The following is a 20017-nucleotide window of genomic DNA, read 5'->3' on the forward strand; positions in this document are numbered from 1 at the left end:
AGGAAGGTAATTATTTATAAGACAGCACAGAAGTGTTTGGAAGATGTGCCTTTCCCCCACCTGGATAAAATAAGGGAGCCTGCCCTGGGCTCTGCTATGGCCTTACCTTTGACACTTGAACCCTGTTCCTTCCTACCTCTTCAGGCAAGCTAGTCATTAAGGACCACGAGGAGCCCATCATTCTGCGCGCCCGACACATCCTGATTGACGATGGGGGAGAGCTGCATGCTGGGAGTGCCCTCTGCCCTTTCCAGGGCAATTTCAGCATTGTGTTGTACGGAAGGTAGGGAGACCTCTCAGGGATGGGACTCAGATCTGATGGAAGGGTTTCTAAAGGAGGAGGAGACAAGAGGGAGATAGTCATCCTGCCCTGCCAGGTCCCAGCTGGGGAGAATGTAGCCATGGACGCAGGTGAGCTGGGAAGTCACAGGGTAGGCCTGCGTGCCACACTTGTGTTTCGAGTGTCCCAGCCATTCATCTGCCCTCTAACCATAGGACAGTTTGAGAGGCTCTGCAAGTGTTTATTTAATAAGTTATGACATCTGGGAGTGGTGGTGTACTCCTGTAATCTGGTACTCAGGAGACTTGAGACAGGAGGGTTGTAGGTTCGAGGCCAGCCTCAGCAACTTAGCAAGGCCCTTAGGACTTATTAAGACCCTGTGTCAAAATAAATAAAAAGGGCTGGGGGTGTATCTGAAGGTAGAATTCCCCTGGGTTCTTCAGCCTCTAGTACCAAAACAATGAGTTATGACAGACAAGATGGGGGAAATTCCATATGGAGTTCGCTCCTGCCTGCGCCTCTCATTCAGTGATTGAGAGTTCTGGAAAGTGATAGCCAGACCCATGTGCTGGGGAGCAGAACCAGTCTAGTGACCCACACATCTCAGGACCAAAACATGGACCACTTAGCGCTGAGGAGAACCCACATGTGAACTGACCAGCATTCTGCTGGCCTCTGGGCCTCCTGTTGGCCTGTCTTAGGAAGGTCGGATGGCCCCGGCTGTTTTACCAACCCCTCTGATCACCAACCCTATCTGTGGTGCCAGGTTGGGACTGGGGTAGCTCAGACCCTGCATGTGGGGGGCAACACGGGAGCTGCCAGCACAGGGCTTTCTCTTGCAGGGCTGACGAAGGCCTTCAGCCTGACCCTTACTATGGCCTGAAGTACATCGGGGTTGGCAGAGGAGGGACCCTCGAGTTACATGGACAGAAGAAGCTCTCCTGGACGTTTCTGAGCAAGACCCTCCGCCCAGGGGGCTTGGAGGAGGGGGGCTATTTCTTTGAAAGGAGCTGGGGCCACCGCGGAGTGATTGTTCATGTCATCGACCCCAAGTCAGGTGCAGTCGTCCATTCTGACCGGTAAGCCTCCCCATCTCCTGCGCGCTTGTGCACCCAGCACAGTGACTGAGCACCAGCCGGGGGCTACGCTAGTGCTGGGCGCAGAGCAGAGAATGAAGGCGGGGATCCGCTCCTGCCCTGCGAGAGTTCTGTCGTCCCCAGGGGCTAGCCTGCAAAGCTGCATTTAGCAGGACGCCTGCACAAAGTATGCCAGGGGCTCTGCTTCCATCAAGACGGTCTCAGCCGAGGGTGGTAGCGCATTCCTGTAATCCCAGGAATTGGGAGGTTGAAACAGGAAGATGGCAGCTTTGAGGCCAGCTTTCCAACTTAGTAAGACTCTCAGCAACTTAGCAAGATACTGTTTCAAAATAAAAATATAAAATATAAAAGGCTGGGATGTCTCAGAGGTAGAATGCCACTGGGTTTAGTCCCTAGTACAAAATAAAATAAAATAAAATAGAGGACAGTCTCCTTACGTACATGTCAATTCCTAAAATATGTATAGTATCATTACTCCTAGCAACCCAGGAGGAAATTGCATGCACACACGTGCATATGCACACGCATCGTGCACACACATGCATTTGTGCTAGAGTGCTGAAACCACAGAGTCAGATCATGTTAATTGGTAAGAAGAAAAATAAGGAGAGGGAAGACCCGTAATGACTGCATCACCTCCACGCTCTGCCTGAGCCGGGCGGAGCAGTCCCAGCCCACAGGTGAAGCTGGCGTTCAGAGGCCTGCTTCCACAGGAGGAGACAGTCTCAGCAGGGCATGGTGGTGCACTCCTGTAATCTCGATACTTGGGAGACTAAAACAGGACTGCAGGTTTGAGGCCAGCCACAGAAATTTAGTGAGATCTTGTTTCCAAATAAAAATCAGAATGTCTGGGGATGTCGCATGTATGTAGAAGGCACCTATGTTCAATCCCCAGTTAAAAAAAAAAGGAAAAAGGAAAAAGAGGACGGTCTCTTCCATTGTGTGTCGATCACTTAAATATGCACAGTATTTTTACACATAGCAAGCCAGCCTTAAATTAAATTCCTTACAGAGCTGGGTCATGAAAAGTTGTCTGGGAGCTGCTTTAGAGGTTGCAGATAGAACGTCTGCTTGTTCCAGGCCTGCTTTGCCTAAAGCATGTTGGAGACCTCCTGGATGTGAGCTGAATGTGCGGATAATGACATTAATACGCACACACACGTAAGCTGAGGGCTCCCGTAGAGGTGACCTGAAGGAGTGGAGACATAGGTGGGTTCTTGTGATCTGTAGGCTTCGCTTAGGTAGAAGAAGGTGGGGCTGAGCAAGTGAAGACAGGCAGGCCTTGGTGCCCTAAGGGGGACCCTGGGGTGGGCACTGGGCTGGAGGATGAGGCAGGGCTGGGCTAGTTATGCAAACAGGTAAGTAAGTCTGAAGTTCAGGAGCACCTCTCCAGTGTCTTTGCACAAACATTGTTTCTTTTACTCAGAGAGAGAGGGAGAGGTGTGTGTGTGTGTGTGTGTGTGTGTGTGTGTGTGTGTGTGTCTGTTTTACCGGGGGATTGAACCCAAGGGCAGTCTACCTCTGAGCTACACTCCCAGACTTTTTTTCTTTTATCCTGAAATAAGATATGTTGCTGAAGCTGGCCTTAAACCTGCTGTCCTCCTGTCTCAGCCTCCCAAGTACTGGGATTATAGGCATGCTCTACCATGCCCGGTCAAACATTGTTTTTCTTTTCCGAATTCTTCTTGGCCATTCACACTCTTGTTTTTTTCTATATTCATTTTAGAACTATTTTGCACGTTAAGTTTCAAGACAAATTCTTTCCATTGAAACTGCACAAAGTCTTTATACTTGTGTGAGAATTGGAATTGTTACCAAATTAAATTTCCTTCATGAATTCTTCTTGCCAGTGGTGTAGGTTTTATTTCTGAGCTTTATGTTTCACAGACAGTATATGTGTAGGGCAGTAGGTTATCACTGTCAACTTTGACATGATCAGCTTAGTGTAGTAGTGACAGGTGCCTGTAGTCCCAGCTGCTCGGGAGTCTGAGGCAAGAGGGTCCGCTTGAGCCCAAGCATTCAAGACTGACTGGGGCTACACCATGAGACCCCGTCTCACAAAATAAAATAGAGAGTTGCTCAGTTTTATGACATTGTACTTGTAGTCAACCAGGCTGTATTGTAGACTTTAATTTTAATAGGATAATGTTATGGTAAGAGTTCTTACCACAGTAAAGTAAAATAACTTGCCAGGTATGATGATGCATGTCTGTAATCCCAGTACTTGGGAGGTTGAGACAGGATGACTTCAGGTTTGAAGCTAGCCTCAGCAACTTAGCGAGATTCTGTTTCAAAATAAAAAAAAAATAGAAAATAAGGCTGAGGGCATAGCTCAGCAGTAGAATGCCTTTGAGTTCAATCCCCAGTACCACAAACAAACAAACAAACAAACAATGTCTTAAGAAAGGACAAACAGGAAAATTAGAAATGCAACAAGTTTTACCATAGTTAAGGGCTATATCACTGTTCCTCAGTATATACAGTTAGAGATGACATCCGGAAGACTTAGGACGTGTGACTGTCATAAGGCTGCTATGGTGCAGGAGATTCGGGTAAGCGTTAAGCTCTTGTGTGGTTTCCAAGGGTTTGGAGGAGCAGTTTTCATCTGATGGGAGTTAGAAATCCCTGAGTCTCGAAGTGTCTGATCTTTCTCCTGCAGGAGGTTTGGCTCCTGTAGGAGGTGAGCACCGCTGTCTCCAGAACAAAAAAACAGTCTAGGAGGCCTGGACTCCAGATCTGCCCTGATACACTCATTTCTGTGGCACTTCACCCAATGAATGGTTGTTAGGCTTAAGTCAAACATCTTGGACATCGTGGCACGGTGTGCAAAGTAGCCAGATTTACTGCTCTTTAAGGAAAAGGCTCTTTGTTTGGGGTCTTGGGATGCTCCTGGGCCTCTGCAGGAGACCCTTTTCAGATCTGTCGTTTGACTGCTGTTGAGACTCCACCCATCCTCTCTCCTCTCTCTCCGCCCTTCGTAGTTTTGACACCTACAGATCCAAGAAAGAGAGCGAACGTCTGGTTCAATATTTGAATGCCGTGCCCGACGGCAGGATCCTTTCCATTGCAGTGAATGATGAAGGTTCTCGAAACCTGGATGACCTGGCCCGGAAGGTGATGACCAAGCTGGGCAGCAAGCACTTTCTGCACCTTGGGTTCAGGTACTGCCCATCGCGTCCTCTCCCCCAGGTTTGGGAACTTTGAAGCAACCTCATCTTTCCCCCTGCCCCCCAAGTAGTGACATCTGCTTCAGACATACTTGGGGCATGTTCTTAAAGGAAGACTAAGTTTTCTTACAAGCCCAGCCTACTTTTCAGATACACACAAGAAATTAGTATATATAAACTCAGCCCGTCAGCTTCTTACAAAATACTGAGTGCGCGCTGTGCCTGAGATCCATGCCCAGGATTGCATTCAATTTTCATTTCCCCTTCGTTAATGAAAAGTTCGTATCATGTTTTGGGGATTGGCAGACAGTTTTCAGAGATTATACAAAGAATCTCTACCCAGCCAGACACCCAGGGGAAGGGGTCCTCTGATACGTTTCCAGGCGAGTTTGTTTGCACTGGACTGCGGCACCGTTCCGTTGGTGTGCACATGCCTTGGCACCAACACCAGGCCGTTTGCCCTGTCGTAACCACTCCTTTGCATGTAGGTGAGTCAGATCCCAGCGTGTCAGAAGCCGGAGCTACCTGTGCCAGGGCTTTGGGAGACTATAGGGTCTCTCCCTGTAGCTTCCAGACCTGGGAAGACCAGGAGTGGTCCAGCCTCTTCTAGTCTTAGATGAAAGCAACTTTCTGGCTGGACGAGAGTCCCTGGGCGGCGGAAGGTGCTCCAGGTTCCAAGGTTCATACCCTGACAGCCGGGGGCTGCTGCTTCTGGAACGGAAGCTCCAGCAGGAAACAGGAGCAGCCAGAGATGACAATGATACCTTGGCAATGCGCGGCTCCTTTGTTAGCAAACACTGCGCGCACTTCAGTTGCTTCCTCGTTTCGTAAACTAAAAGGCCGGTTTACTGCCTTACACTGGGAGATACAACCGTGGAAACTGGCTGCTTGGGGCTTCAGCAGAAGGTGGCTCTGGCTCTGGCTGAGGCCCCCGTCCCAGTTGGAGTCTGGGCCACATCTCCTCTGAAGTCTGCCTGCAGACAAGTGACTCACCCTCCCTTAGCATGGTTCCTGCATCCGTAAAATGGACTATCTTAGGAACTATCTCAAAAGGCTGGGGAAGACTGTCTGTGATACTATAAGCAAAATATTTGTCATTAAACTGGCACAGACTAAGCAGTCAATAAATGTTAGCAGCTCCTCTCCCTTTAGAAGCGAGAGCCACAGGAAGGATGGTGCCGCCAAGTGCTGTAATGTGCTCACCTGGGTGAAGGAGACAGGCAGGTGGAATTTCAAATCTATTCTTTACTTGCACTGGGGACACACTCTGAGTGATAAGACCAAAGCATCTGGAATCGGTAGGGACACTGAGACTTGGACCCTGGGTTTGCTCATTTATTCAGGAAATGGTTATGAACAGACACTGGCAGGAGGCCCTAGGCTAGACCAGACTCGCCAAGCTCTCCGCAGAAGGCAGAGGCGAGGGGAACGTGGTGAGGCCTCGCCTCCTGAGAGAGCGGCAGAGTGGGCAGGTGGGGTTCAGGCAGGCCTGCAGGTGGAGAGGAGGCCACACAGGGGCCCTGCAGACCCGGGGCAAGAGAGCAGCTCTCCTGAAGGAGAGGGGGAGTCCAGGCAGCCACATGGTGCGTGAGGGTGAGGGCCAGGGGCTGGGGGACGGCGCAGGATGGCACAGGCCTCGGCTCTATGTTAAGGAGCTCCAGTTTTATCCCAAGGACTGTGGGGAACTGTTGAAGGATTTTGAACATGAAAGTGACATACTTGAATCCCTAGTTAACCTCAGTTAATCACCATTCAGTAATGGCTTACCTTCCCAGACAAGAGAGCCAAACACAAATAATAGAAGCTCTCCAGCGCCTAAATCTATTGCTGTCTCATAGTAATAGAGTTGACCACTGCAGAGGAAGGAAAATATCTTCTTCCTGTTGCCCTTCTAAATCCTGACTAGGTTCCCTGTAACAGAATGACTGAATCAATAAGAGGAAGGCCTAGACATTTCTTTAATATAATAAACTGTACGTGATGTGGGAAGATGGAAGAGCTAACCCTGGGTGCCTTTTTGCCAGGTCTGATATTGTAGAGTCGGAGGTTGTGAGCGGGGTATAGTGAGCCTGGGAGAATCGTTGCCACGCTTCTCTGCTGGGTTCTCAGCATGCCTCTGTCTCGGGAGAGGAGCATGCTCTTTTCTTCTGGCTATAGGGTGGGCTTCTCTCACATGAGGGCTCGTGACCTGCAGCAGGAGAGAAGGGTGCAGGATGGTCAGACCTACCATTTCTCAACTTCAGCTTAGAATGTTTAATGGGCCATATTTTGGGATCACGTGTTCCAAATCCATCACTATATTGGGCATGATGGGAAGATAGGAATGGGCAGGGAAACCATTTAGCCTGGCACCACATTCTCTCATGGAGGAGGGATGTGTTAACAGCTTCCCAAAATCATAAACCTTCTTCTCCGCTGGGTGTGGTGGCGCACACTGGTAATCCCAGCATTCGGGAGGCTGAGACCAGAGGATCGCGGTTCGCGGACAGCCTCAGCTACTTAGGCCCTCTGCAACTTAGTGAGACCCTGTGTCAAAATAAAGAATAAAAAATAGGGAAGGGGGTGTAGCTCAGAGGTAGAATGCCCCTGGGTTCCATCCCCAGACCTGCAAAAAACAAAAACAAAAACAAAAAATCTTCTTCTCCTTACCTCCTCATTGCAAGAAGATGTCTGTTGTTTCCAGGGCCCCAGGCAGATGGCTGGTGGCCAGTCAGATGAGCCTGTGGCTTCTTCCTGGAGCTCAGCCCCTAGGGGAGAGAGGCTGGCCACCTAACCTTTCTCTCTTGGAGCGAGCTTTGCTATAGGAATGAGGCACTTGCTCGGGGCATACTGAGATCGACAATGGTTCTCTCGTCAGGTGGCCTGTTGATTTGTGATTCGTACCTGGGTCCATGCCATCATGGCTGAAAGAGGCCGATAACAAGCAGATGCCAGTCTTGGGGGATCCCAGACACCACCTGCAAAGAAAGGCTCTTGTTCTTCTGAAGTGGGAAGCCCCATGAACACACTTGCCCAGCAGTGGGGAGAGAGGCTGGGCCACCTGGTGCTGGTCCAGCTCTGTCCCCGTATAGGTTCAGACATATAACGAAGTTGACTTTTTGTCATTTTTTCCCCTCAGACACCCTTGGAGTTTTATCACTGTGAAAGGAAATCCCTCCATTTCAGTGGAAGACCATATTGAATATCATGGTAATAAATGGCTGGGAGGGGCCTAAATCCCTCCAGTGTCTCTTTGACCAGGCAGCTGTGGGTCTTTCTGCATGACCACCTCCCTGGGAGTGTGGCTGCCCCTCCGTCAGCACCCAGCTGAATGTCCAGCCAGTAGCTGGCCATGTCACAGGGAGGGGGCCCAGCCCTGGCTTATGGGAGGTCAATTATCTACCACGACACCTGTACTTCCAAAGCAGTTTCCAATGACTTACTCTAAACCATAGACACACATGGGAAGTCTAATAACTGAGTGGGGTCAGCAGGGTCATACTTTAGCTACGAACCCTTATGGAGCTGTTAATCCCACAATCCAGTCTCCTCCATCCTGTTAGGGTGGGGAAAGGTCTTGTTTTTGTTTTCTTAAAGAAATTGTCAGCCGGGTGTGGTAGTGCATGCCTTTAGTAATCCCAGTATTCAGGAGGCTGCAACAGGAGGATCGCAGGCTTGAGGACAGCCTCAGCAACTGAGTGAGGTCCTCAGAGACTTGGTGAGACCCTATTTCAAAATAAAATAAAATAATAAAATAAAATAGGAGCCGGGCATGTTGGTGCACGCTTGTAATCCCACTACTTGGGAGGCTGGGACAGGAGGATCATATGTTCACAAGCAACCTCAGCTACTTAGGAAGGCCCTCCACAACTTAGTGAGACCCTGTTTCAAAATAAAGAATAAAAAAAAAAATTAGGGTTGTGGGTGTAGCTCGGACGAAGAATGCCCTTCTGGGTTTTTTCTGTCCCAGAGACCAGATCTTCCGAACTCAAGCGTCAGTCTGGTCACTAAAGCGTCTGATCTCTCTGACAGGACACCGAGGCTCTGCTGCCGCCCGGGTTTTCCAACTGTTCCGGACAGAGCATGGGGAGTACTTCAACGTCTCCTCATCCAGCGAGTGGGTTCAAGGTGAGAAGTTTGAGATGACCTGGTAAGGCCAAACTGTAGGGCTAGGCCCAAAGCCCCGTCCATAGAGAGCTTCCTCTTACACCACAGACACCGTGCAGGGACAACTAAAACTTCACGACTGAGAGCTGGCTAGTGGCTCAGAAAGCTGTTCTCCCACTGGTTACTATTTGAATGCATCTGAACAGGGGTCCAGGCAGTTGGTTTGGTTCATGGAATATCTTTTACATGCCAGGCAACCATGTCAACCAGCCTACAGAAACAGAACCTGGAGGGAACGTGGTCTTCACCTCGCCCAGCTGTGGGACTGCAACCAGCAATGCTCCTCGGCAATCCTTAGATGATGAGTTCATAGATGGATTTTATTTCTCTCTTTTTTGTTTTTCTTTTGCAATAACAAGCAATAACTATTGCCTTTACAAAACCAGAAAGTCAGCAAGAGTTTTTAATTAAAAGGTAGGGGAGTTGGGAGAGTTGACAGGTGGTTTCTGGAGCCCCTTCACTCTGGCCTGTCACCGCCATGGACCGAGGACACTCAATTCCCACTGTGCCCGGGGCCACCTGAGCATGACTGGCCCTCACGAACAACTTCCTCTCTGACCCTGTCTTTGCTTTTTGCCTAGATGTGGAGTGGACAGAGTGGTTCAACCATGATAAAACGTCTCAGACTAAAGGTGGGGAGAAAATTTCAGACCTCCTAGCAGCTTACCCCGGAAAAATCTGCAACCGTCCCATCGACATACAGGTACCCAACTCGTGCTAATTGAATAGTTAGGAAGGCTTTACTTTGAAGAAGACTCTACAGATCACAGACTTTGAGTGGTGGAACTCTCCTGACCTCCTATGAGGCAGGAGAGTATCGTTCCACCCAGAGGCTACATCCAGGCTTATGACCTGTCTCAAAGCCAGGAATCACCCCCATCCCAGGTCCTGCTTCTGATCTCCTTCCTCTCCTTACCTGCTTCTTCAGCCATGGTGAGGGGTCCAGCTCAATGGCCCAAGTTGCCCAACTCTTTCCCTTTGGGTCCTTGACTGCACTGGAAGCTGCCAGGATGTGGTGTGCAAGCCGAGCCCCAGAGAGACAGTACACTCGAGGCCATGTTTTCCACTGAGCTACATAAGCTGGTATTCAAAGAATGACCAGTGTCTGCTTGGGGTCTTCACCTAGAGTCCACCCTGCCCAAAGGAGACCCAAGAGTGTGGAGTCAATGCCTGAGGACCACAGTTCTTCAGCTCTGGGTGGGTAGATCGCAGAAGACATGGGCAAAGTAACTAGATCTGCTTCCTGAACCCTTATCCTTTTCCAGAACCAGATTTGAAGCCATTTAAATGTTTGATATGGAATTAGAAGTCACTTAAGAAAGACTACTGCTGCCTATTTTATCTTCTCTCAGTAATTATAGTTGACTCCCGATAACCATGGGTTTCACATCTGTAAATTCAACCAACTACAGATGGGATACTCTTGGGGAAAAATTGCCTAATAAACACGGACAGACTTTTCTTTTTTGTTGTGATGACCTGAACAACACAGTGTAACAACTATTTACATAGCACTTACGTGGCATTATTATACATAATCTGGAGATGATTTAAAGTATACTGGACAATGTGCATAGGTTATATGCAAAACTTGCACCATTTAAAAGAAACCTGAACTTGGGCAAATTTTGATCTTTGTGGGGGATCCTGGCACAATCATAGATGCCAGGGGAAGGCTGTGATGTCGCCCTTATATCTTCTTCCGGATGCTGAGCTTCCCCTATGCCACCCTGGCTTCTGCCTGGGCTCTGGGAGAGGCCACTTATCTGGGGAGGGCACTCTGTTCTAACTCAGCACAGGCCCAGGAAGCCTTTCTCATTGTTTGGCTAAGGCACTTCCCTTCCCTGCGGCTCCAATGTTATTGAGGAGGATTTACCCAGATTAACTGGCAAGCTGCAGATTCCTCTTGGGTCCAACAGAATAAAAAAGCACGGACTCCCCCAAAGCACATCCTTCCCAGATTTCATTATCATTTTCCCTTGTAACCTTGAGCATTCTGGTTTTAATTCTAAAAGAGCCATACTCTTATCTCTTTGGTTCACTTGATCACAGGAAAGCGAGTCCTTTACCAGCCTCCCCTCTCCAAATATTTCTGTAAATCCTCAAGGCCTGCTTCTAGGTCTACAAATCCTTCCCGGTATCTGCTCTGCCAGGTGTCTGGCCCTTAGACCTTTGTTGATTGAAGGACTACTTCTCTGTGTTAGAACAGTTTTCCCTTGGTCTTTCCCTCTACTCTGCCACCACATGGACATGGGTCCTATCAGAGTGTCTCCCAAAGCACAGTTCACTGTAGGCTGAGAGTGCTGCAGCCTCAGCCTCCCCCGGGGGCCCACCCACACCTCATCACCGCTCTCTTTAGCCATAGCACACAGCTCAGGGTGCTGCCACCAAAGAGAACACTTGACAAGGAATTCCCACGTTCAAGGTATCAGCCATCAAAGACCCAGAGAAAAATGAAAGACCTACAACAGTCCCCTGAGGCTTGGGCTGCTTTGAAGATACTTTGCTGAACATTGTAATTCTTGTTGTTAAAGAGATACCAAAACTTTGGATATGGAATATAATGCATATATTGTGTTTAATTTTCACAGCAAAACCATGATACTGTTTTACAGATAAGGAAAACAACACTCAGAGGGATTGAGTAACTCACCTAGGATTACCAAGCCAGTAAATGGCAGAGCCAAAATCCGAGCCCAGACTTATCTACCTATGAAGCTAAGACTTGTGCCCCAGCCCACTTCAGCCCTCAGGTGCTCACAGTTTATGTCCTTTGTGGAGATACCTGGCTGGATTTCATTGGAATTTCTATTCAGTTCTAGAATAGAACCTTGGCTTCCTTTTGGCAAAACCAAGGTCCATTGAGGCAGTCAATTAAGATCTCAGAGCCGTGCGCCCCCAGGCGTAGACCCAAGCTGGAGTCTATCATGAGGAGAAAGTGCTGTCCCCTAGGGGTGCCAGGCTAACCCACTTCTCGACGCTAGTCCTTAATCCCCTGCAACTCCCAGACATAGCAGAGGATCTCTTTATACCAGTAAAGGTAAAAAACAAAATAAACAAACAAACAAAAAAAAACAGTGGTGCTGAGATCATTCTTCAAGTTAAAGCAAAGGAAAAAAAAACAGAATCAAGTTGAAATTATTGTTAGATGTCACACCTTGAAAAATGTCTGGTTCTGTTGATATTCTTAGACCTAGTTCTCAGTATTACAAAGTCTCCTGCTGCAGAACATGCCAGCTTCAGGAAAACCTTATGTCGGGGGTCACTGGGCTTTCCAGGCCACCTTAGGCTTGGCCCTGAACCCACTGAGCTAAGCAGTTTCCTAGGCAAATGAGTTCACAAGCCAGTCCTCTGGCTGCCGAGTCGGGATCGTGGGAAGGGGTGTGTTGCTTACTGAAAGGAGCATCCTGAGCTGTGAACTTCACTTGTGCACATCTGCGGGAACCTCTTCAAGCCAAAGACAGGAGACCTCCTGGGTTCGAAATATTTCCTAGAAAGTCTTCCATTTTTGAAGTTGGCTCTGTTTGCCCCCATTTCCAGCTCTGATTCCTTTGGTTTCAAAGACTCTTAACGGCTGCAGCCTTGCTCTAAATTGCATGTCTCTAAGGACAGTCTCAGTCTTAATGCAGACACACCCTGGCTTTGGGACAGTACCAGCTGGCAGGGATCGGGGATGGTGTCCTCCCCCGAGCCGGCTCCCTGGGTTTTCTACTTGGCCTTTTAGCCCCTCCTGCAGGGGCCCTGTGGATAGAGACTCTGCTCTTGCTGGGCCCTGGGTGGGCGCTGGGGATGGGGAGATGCTCAAAGCCTGTTCCTTGTCACTCCAGGCCCCAGGTAGGAGGGGCAGATATCTCAACAAAGGACATGAACTGTGAGCACCTGAGGGCTGAAGTGGGCCAGGGCAGAAGTCTTAGCTTCATAGGTGGAGTCTGGGCTCAGGTTTTGGCTCTGCCATTTACTGGTTTGGTAATCCTGGGCAAGTTACTCAGCCCCTCCGACTGTTGTTTTTCTTATCTGTAAAATGATATCATGGTTTTGCTATGATGATTAAATGCAATATATGCCTCATATTCCACATTCAGAGATGTTGTATCTATAACAGAAAGAATGGTCTACATACTTACTGTTCATTGGAATTGCCTGAACAACTCTTAAAGAGTTCCAGTGCCCAGGCTGTAGCCCAGATGCAATCTAATCTCAGACTCTGAGGATGGAGTCTGAGCATCAGGGTTTTTTGAAGATTCCCAGGTGATGGAGAAGCACGTGTGGGCACAGAGAGTCCTTAGGAAGTGAAGTCCCTCCCAGCATGGTGCTGGTGGTCTGGGCTGTCAGACCTTGCCCAGATCCTAAGGGTTCGCTTATTTGAGATGCACCATCAATGTTTTCCCAACAAGCAAGTTACTGGTCTGGACAGCCAGTACTGTAGGACCCCAAGCAAGGCTCTTGCCCATCCCAAGACTTAAAGCTGTCTTTTTATAACAAATTCATGTGGACAGGAGTTGGGATAATCATCTCAGGCCATCAAAAATAGTTTTGCAACAGAGACAATTTTAGACTTGTAAGTACATGTTGAAAACATTAATCATCACCTTTCCTCTTTATATAAAAAAACACCATGACTTTGCTCTGTAATTTCCATGCCATTCCCAGGCCACTACAATGGATGGAGTTAACCTCAGCACTGAGGTTGTCTACAAAAGAGGCCAGGATTACAGATTTGCCTGCTACGACCGGGGCCGAGCCTGCCAAAGTTACCGTGTGCGGTTCCTCTGTGGAAAGCCTGGTAAGCAGCCCCCTGTCTCTTTGTTGGGGAGAGAAATACAACTGTGGCTCCATCTTAGGATTTGGATGGCTGGGCCAGCTGGCTCCCGGTGTCACGAAGGCACAGGACTTCTGCCACACATAGACACAGAGTACCGATGTGGCAGACTTGGCAGCAGACAGCAGAGCCCCACCCAACCCATAAGTGCTTCAGAAGGGCCAGGTCTAGCCCGCGGATGCCAGGGTGTAGATGACAGGCCTCCTGCAGCCTCCTCTGCAGAGAGGAACAGCTCCTTGGGTCTTTGGGTGCCATTAGTTCAAACCTAGTTCCTGAGGTGCTCCTTAGAAGCAACTGGCAATGGCTGGTTTATTCTGGGAGGCACATAGTCCTCTGCAGAAGGCAGTCATTAAGGATGGGTTACTGGAGGGGGAGAAGTTCATGGCTACTGTAAATAATAGTTGAGAGGAACTATATTTGTTTTATATCTTGAGCAAAGTGGGTGTGGTTAGATGGCCACATTTAACTCCAGTTAAGAAGTTAGTGGAAAATTCCCTGCCCAGAGCTAATGAATGGCTCTTTTCTGGTCAAGCTTTTTGTTGACTTCAAAAATCTACCAAAATGGGGGTGGAGTAAGTTGGGTAATTTGGGTTTGGGATAGGCAAACCTGGCATCTACTTATTTAGGGAGAGGAAAGGAAGAGGTGGCCACCGCCGGGTGTGGTGGCACACGCTTGTAATCCCCGCACTTGGGAGGCAGAGACAGGAGGATCGCGCAGGTTCGAAGCCAGCTGTGCTGGCGTAAGAGACCCTGTTTCCAAATAAGAAAAAGTATAAAATATGTCTGGGAGTGTAGCCCGGAGATAGAAGGGCTGCCAGGAATCCCAGTACCACAAAAATAAAAATAAAAATAAAAAAGAAGAGGTGGACAGCCAAGTTTGCTGTAGCACAGGGCTGTACCTTAGTCCTTCCCATTTTGGTTACAGTGAGGCCCAAGCTCACAGTCATCATTGACACCAACGTGAACAGCACCATCTTGAATCTAGAAGACAATGTGCAGTCATGGAGGCCGGGAGACACCCTTGTTGTCGCCAGTACCGACTACTCCATGCACCAGGCAGAAGAGTTCCAGGTGCTTCCCTGCAAAGCCTGCACCTCTAATCAGGTCAAAGTGGCAGGTAGGCTTTTACTTATTCCTTTCAGGCTGGATGAATCTGAGAACTGAAAATCACAACAAATCTGTATCAGTTAGCTATGGCCATGATAATGCTGCATAACAAAAAAACAGCCTTAGAATCTCATGGCAAATACTTATTGCTTGCTCATGCATCAGTAGGTAGTCTAGGTGTGTTGGTCAGCTTTCTGTTGCTGAAGTAAATGCCTCAAATAAATTAACTTAAAAACAGGAAAGACTTATCTTGGCTCACAGTTTTGGAGGTGTCGGTCAATTGTTGGCCCCATTGTTTTTAGACCCGTGGTGGGGAAGTACATCATGGCAGGGAGTGTGGGATAGAGAAAGCTGCTCACCTTTTGGCAGCCAGGAAGAGCCAAGAGAGACAAAAGAGTGGGACCTCAATATCCTTTCCAAGGTCATGCCCCTGATGACCTGACTTCCTCCCTCTAGGCTCTGCCTCTTAAACATCCTACCACCTCCCAGTTGTGCTACAGGCTGGTGACCAAGCCTTCAACACATGGGGGATACTTACCCAAAGTTCTTTTGGAGAAAGTATTTTCGTTTGTTTTGTTTGCTAGGGGCAGACAAGCATAAAGAACACAAAGTCTGGCCCGGCATCCATGAACCAAATTCTAGGAACCAAATTCTAGCTGTGTGTTCTTGGATGGTTACATAACCTCTGTTCACCTCAGTATTCTCGTCTCTAAAAATGGAGATAATGATTACTTTTCAAGTTCCTCGTGAAGATGGAAGGAGTTTGTCTACATGGGGAATTTAAGACAGTGCCTAGTGTATAGTAAGTGCTCACTGAGGGCTAGCTTCCCTTACTATTAATACCAGATGCAGTGATTTTCAACCTAAAGGCTTAAAGATGGGATAGGAGGTAGGATATGGCTGCCAGGCTTGGTTGCCTGGCAGTTGATCTTGTATGTTCTACATTTTATTATTTCTGCTATTTGGGGATATATGCAAGTAGAAGGGGGGTGAAGGGAGAGGGAAGCAAACTATTCCTATTAGTATTATTAACCAGTACAGGGTCTCAGGAGGTCTATCACAGGCCCGCAGTTATTTTTCTGCAAGTCTTGGTGTCTGCAGGCCTGGATGCCAGCTCTGTGAATGTGCCAGCCGCACCCTTCCTCTGCCCCAGGCTGGACCGGCGCCCTCGCTCTTCCTCCACAGGGACTCGGAGGAGAAGGAGGAGCTCACAGCTCACTCAGCAGGCAGTCAAAGAGCGCCTGTGATGTGCCGGCTCTGGGGTGCCACAGAGAGGAAGACAGCTGTCCTCCACCCTCGGGGAAGCTGCAGCCCAGCAGGGATAATAGACACACGTCAGAAATTCACTCCAGGAAAAACAAACCTCAGCCGTGCTCACTGCCCATGTGTGGAATGTGGGAGGGGCTGGGCGCGCAGGAGAGGGGTCAGTGAAGTTGGAGCAGGCACAGGAGCCCTCCCAAGGGAAATGAATGGTGGCGCTGAGAGCTGGAGAGACAGAAGGAGGTGGCAGAGGAAGAGAAGCACAGCCAGAGGGGAGCGCAGGGGGAGGGCTTTATTCTGAGTGCAAAGGGAAGCCCCTGAGGCTGGAAACCTATTGGCTATCCCTTGGCAAGGACAGACTTCCCGTGTCTGTGTCTACAGGAGGGCGCTAAAACAAGCAAGTTCCCAATGACTTTGGATCCTCAGGCCTTTGCCGGTGCCCTCTGGGTGGCCAGGGGCAGCTCATTGAGAACAACCTCTGTGCGTCACAGTCCTGGACTCTCTGCAGGAGTGGCAACAGACTCCGGGAGCTGACTGCTCAGGGCTCCAGGCAGGATGGGTGGCTGTCTGTTTGTGTGTGTGTGGGTCTGACTGTGAGTCCCACCAGCATAGAAGAGAAGGCAAAGTGCCCCTGGGAGAGTGCTCGGGTCTGTTGGGCCCCATGCTGCCCGAGGAGACCTCGCTCCACAGGTCCTGAGAGGCAGCTGTGGTGCCACGGTGGCCCTGAGACGGCGGGAGGGCGAGGTCAGAGTGTGTCTGGCTCGCCCTGCGGAGGGCTCTGGATGCTGGTGCAGAGCGCTGCCCCTCTTATCAGTGTCTGGCCAGCGGGGCCACCTGCCCCTGAGGCGCTCAAGGCTAGACGGAGAGCAATAGGGCCACTGCAGGATCCTGAGGAAGGACTCTGGGGGTGCTGGAGGCCCTTCAGGACCCCACAGGCCCCGCAGCCAGCACTGCCTGTTTCTCATCTCTTTCTGCCAGTCCACACAGCCCACTGCCCAGGTGTCCAGGGTGGACCGTTCACTTTTCTCAGAAGCTTTGGGGGCCCCGTGAAAGCAGCATCTCCAAGTGAACAGCACACAAACTCCCCGGCAAGGGTGCCTGCTGTCCGTCTGTCTAGGAAGCTGGCAGTCCCTCCCTCCCGTCCACTCTAGCCCCACTGGCATGGGGCAAGGCTTCTCTGTCCTCTTACCTGTGTGTCCCTCCACTGATCCTGAGGTCCCAGCCCCGGGCTGGCTGCAGAGAGGGACACGTCCTTCCTCAGTCCCAATTTCCAGTAAACTGCCCTTTTTGCATCTTAAGGGTTTACTGATGGGAAACAGATGGGGTAACAAAAGGAATGAAAACCTGTGAATCATCTAAAAAAATATTTCAGAATTTTGCTAACCACAGCGTGACTCCTGACGCCTCCGAAGTGGCTGTGGCAGTTGGATGCCCCCTGTGTTCTGCCCGCTCCCCCTGCCACCTTCCTGCTTCGCCTATAAACACCCCGCATCCCTTGACTTTCCTGTGCTGTTCCAAGCACTCTAAGAACCTCCTCGCTGTCTCTTTATGAGGCTCCTGCCTTTTCTAAGACACAGACTAGGAAACCCAGACTCTGGAAATTAAGTGTCTACACTAATGCTTCCCCGGTGGTAGCTACCAGCGACGAATGGCTATTGGAACTCACTTAAAGCTAAATACAATGAAAATTCTATTCCTTAACCCCAGTGGCCAGCTCTCAAGTGTCCAATGGCCACATGTGCTCAGTGGCTACCATATTGTATGACTCAGAATGGAGCCTGTTCCATCAACAGAGAAGGCCCCAGTGGGTGGAACGAGTTTAGACACAGCTAGTTGGGGTTTGAGCAACATAAAGATCAGAGCTTTCTGGTTCTAGGCTTGGGTGTGCCTGTTCCAGAAAGACCCCTGCTCCAGAAAGACCCCTGCTTCCAGCTTCTGCACCTGAGTATGGCTGCAGGCCCTCTGTGATAGAACTTGCCTCTCTGGGACCCTGTCCCCCAAGTCCCTCTGAGCTTGTCCTGGTGCCTGATGGTCTGAGCAGGGCACACATGGTCTCCTGCTCTCCAACCCACTGGGTCCTGCAGGGTGTGGGGTACAAGTGTGTGTACCTGCTTCCCCCTTTGCAAGGCCCTTGATATTTCTATGTCTCTTACCCCAGGTGTCTAGCTCTGTGCCACCCTGTGAAGAAGGCTTGGGGGTTTGTTCATGTGAAGCTCTGCACAGGACAGTTGCAGAGAGATCTCTGCCCAGTTCCCCTCCCCTGGTCCAGGTGCTCAAGAACCTTCTGGTTCATTTGGAGAATTCTGACCTGGCTAAGTCTGCTTGCCTATGACCATGTCTCAGGAAAGGAGGGGCAGATGGGAGGATTCCACAGACAAGAAGGGATGCTGGGAGCCAGGCACTGGCTTTCCCTGGGACAGAAGTCCAGGTGAGGCACAGGCAATGGCTGTGTAATGCCTGAGAGATGCTGTGCGGCTGAGCATTCATGCAGAGCTCCATCCTCTTTCCCTTCCTCAGCTCATGGGAGGTCCCTCCCTCCACCTGGGAGCTACTCCTGCACCCTGACTGCTTCTCCCACCAAACAAAGAAAGCCTGTTGAGTCTGCTGCTCCTGGCCCTGGTGGTGAGTTAAGGCCTGGGCTCCAGTCTTAACTCGGGATAGCACCCGAGACACCTGCAATGTTTTCTGTCAGGCTAGCCTCCTGCCAGGTGCCAGGGGATGTTTTAAGCACACTCCTTGGACTGTGACTGTGACTGACTTAACCATTGTAGATGCCTAGCAGAGAATCGCTCGTGGTACAGGGATGGCTTACTGAGTACCTCTGCCACAGAGCAGAACAAGGCCTGGGAACAGGGCTGGTTCTGAATGGCAACAGTGGGAGGTGGTGGGTCTCCTGAAGAGACTCTCCTGGCCGCTGCAGGAAAGGGCCTCTGCGTGGAAATGAGGTGATATACCTAGCCCTCCATGCTAGGGGCACAGACAGCAAAGAGGTTCTGGAAGGCAGCCTTGCATCCCCAGAGAGCCTGGCCTTCAAGTTACAGAATTGAAGCACTGACCAAAGTGCTCTTCTAGGCAGGTTGAGGCTCATGGCTCTCGCTTGGTGGTTGAGAGAAAGCCCCCTGGTGTCAGTCCTTCTTCCACATTCTCCTTGGGGTTCTTGAAGACACAGGGCAAGCCCTAAGCACCCTGTGGCCTTCCATGTTCTCAAACAGGAGACAAGGGAGCTGGCCTAAGACTGCAGAAAGCCTTTCTGTGTTGGATTCTCCATAATGAGACAGGGCTATAATCAATTTCCAACATATTCTCTGCTGAATTCGTGTCTCCTCATTGGCCTTCAGACTCGCACCAACGCAGCCTCTGTCCCTTTCTTCCAAGCCAGCTGTCTTTCAGGCCAGAGTGAAGTTCTTTTTGGGAGAGGTTTTGTCCCATGTCTAAAAAGGGTCTTTGGGCCACAGACACCATAGGCAGGGGGTGAGACAGGATGGAATGAGGCATCAACGTGGGTGCCCCCGAAGGACCCTGCTTCTGGACCTTAAAATGAAGGACAAAGGTCCCCATGATCCAGACAAGTGCTACAGCAGGAGGTGCCAAGAAGTGGGCCTATGTTCTGCAGAATTGGCTACCTGTTTCCTCGCTTGGTGTCAGAAGCCTGGGAGGAATAGACCAGCAGCCCCCTGCGTCATCTCCACTCCAGACCCCTTGGCAGGCACAAGCCTGTGGCCTCAGATGTATCCAGGGAGATGGAGACACAGTAAACAGACTCTTTGCAAGGTTAATGTGTATGTGTCTGCTGTAGTTTGAATCTGGCATGTCCCCAGAGGCTCATGTGTTAGGGCTTGGTTCCCAGCTTGGCACTGTTGGGAGGTGGTGGAACCTTTGGGTAGTAGAGCCTAGGGAAGAGCTTAGGGAAATGGGAAGTGCCCTTGAAGATGACTGTGGGACTGGACTCTCCCTTTCTGTTTCATTCCTGGCTGTGAGCTTCTCTTCTACACTCTGTCATGATATGATGTTTGGATGCAGGCCTAAAGCAACAGGTCAATCTAAAATCTCGGAAACTATGAGCTGAGATGAAACAAACTTCTCCCCTTTTTAAGTGATAACCTTAAGTGTCCATTACAGTGATGGAAAGATGACTGACAGT

The 20017-nt window shown here is 49.9% G+C and overlaps 1 protein-coding gene across 1 annotated transcript in view; it reads left to right on the plus strand.

The window, feature by feature from the left end:
* Positions 1 to 20017, plus strand: part of CEMIP (cell migration inducing hyaluronidase 1) — a gene marked incomplete at both ends in the record, with an annotated part of 53489 nt that overhangs the window by 5808 nt on the left and 27664 nt on the right. The window contains 8 exon segments of the mRNA XM_080691670.1: positions 145 to 283; positions 1123 to 1359; positions 4359 to 4538; positions 7663 to 7733; positions 8556 to 8651; positions 9272 to 9393; positions 13341 to 13473; positions 14435 to 14626. Of these exon segments, the coding sequence (XP_080547796.1) occupies positions 145 to 283; positions 1123 to 1359; positions 4359 to 4538; positions 7663 to 7733; positions 8556 to 8651; positions 9272 to 9393; positions 13341 to 13473; positions 14435 to 14626 (1170 nt within the window).

This window comes from Muscardinus avellanarius (assembly GCF_963383645.1).
Source record: "Muscardinus avellanarius genome assembly, chromosome: 3".
In the NCBI taxonomy this organism is placed as follows: domain Eukaryota; kingdom Metazoa; phylum Chordata; class Mammalia; order Rodentia; family Gliridae; genus Muscardinus; species Muscardinus avellanarius.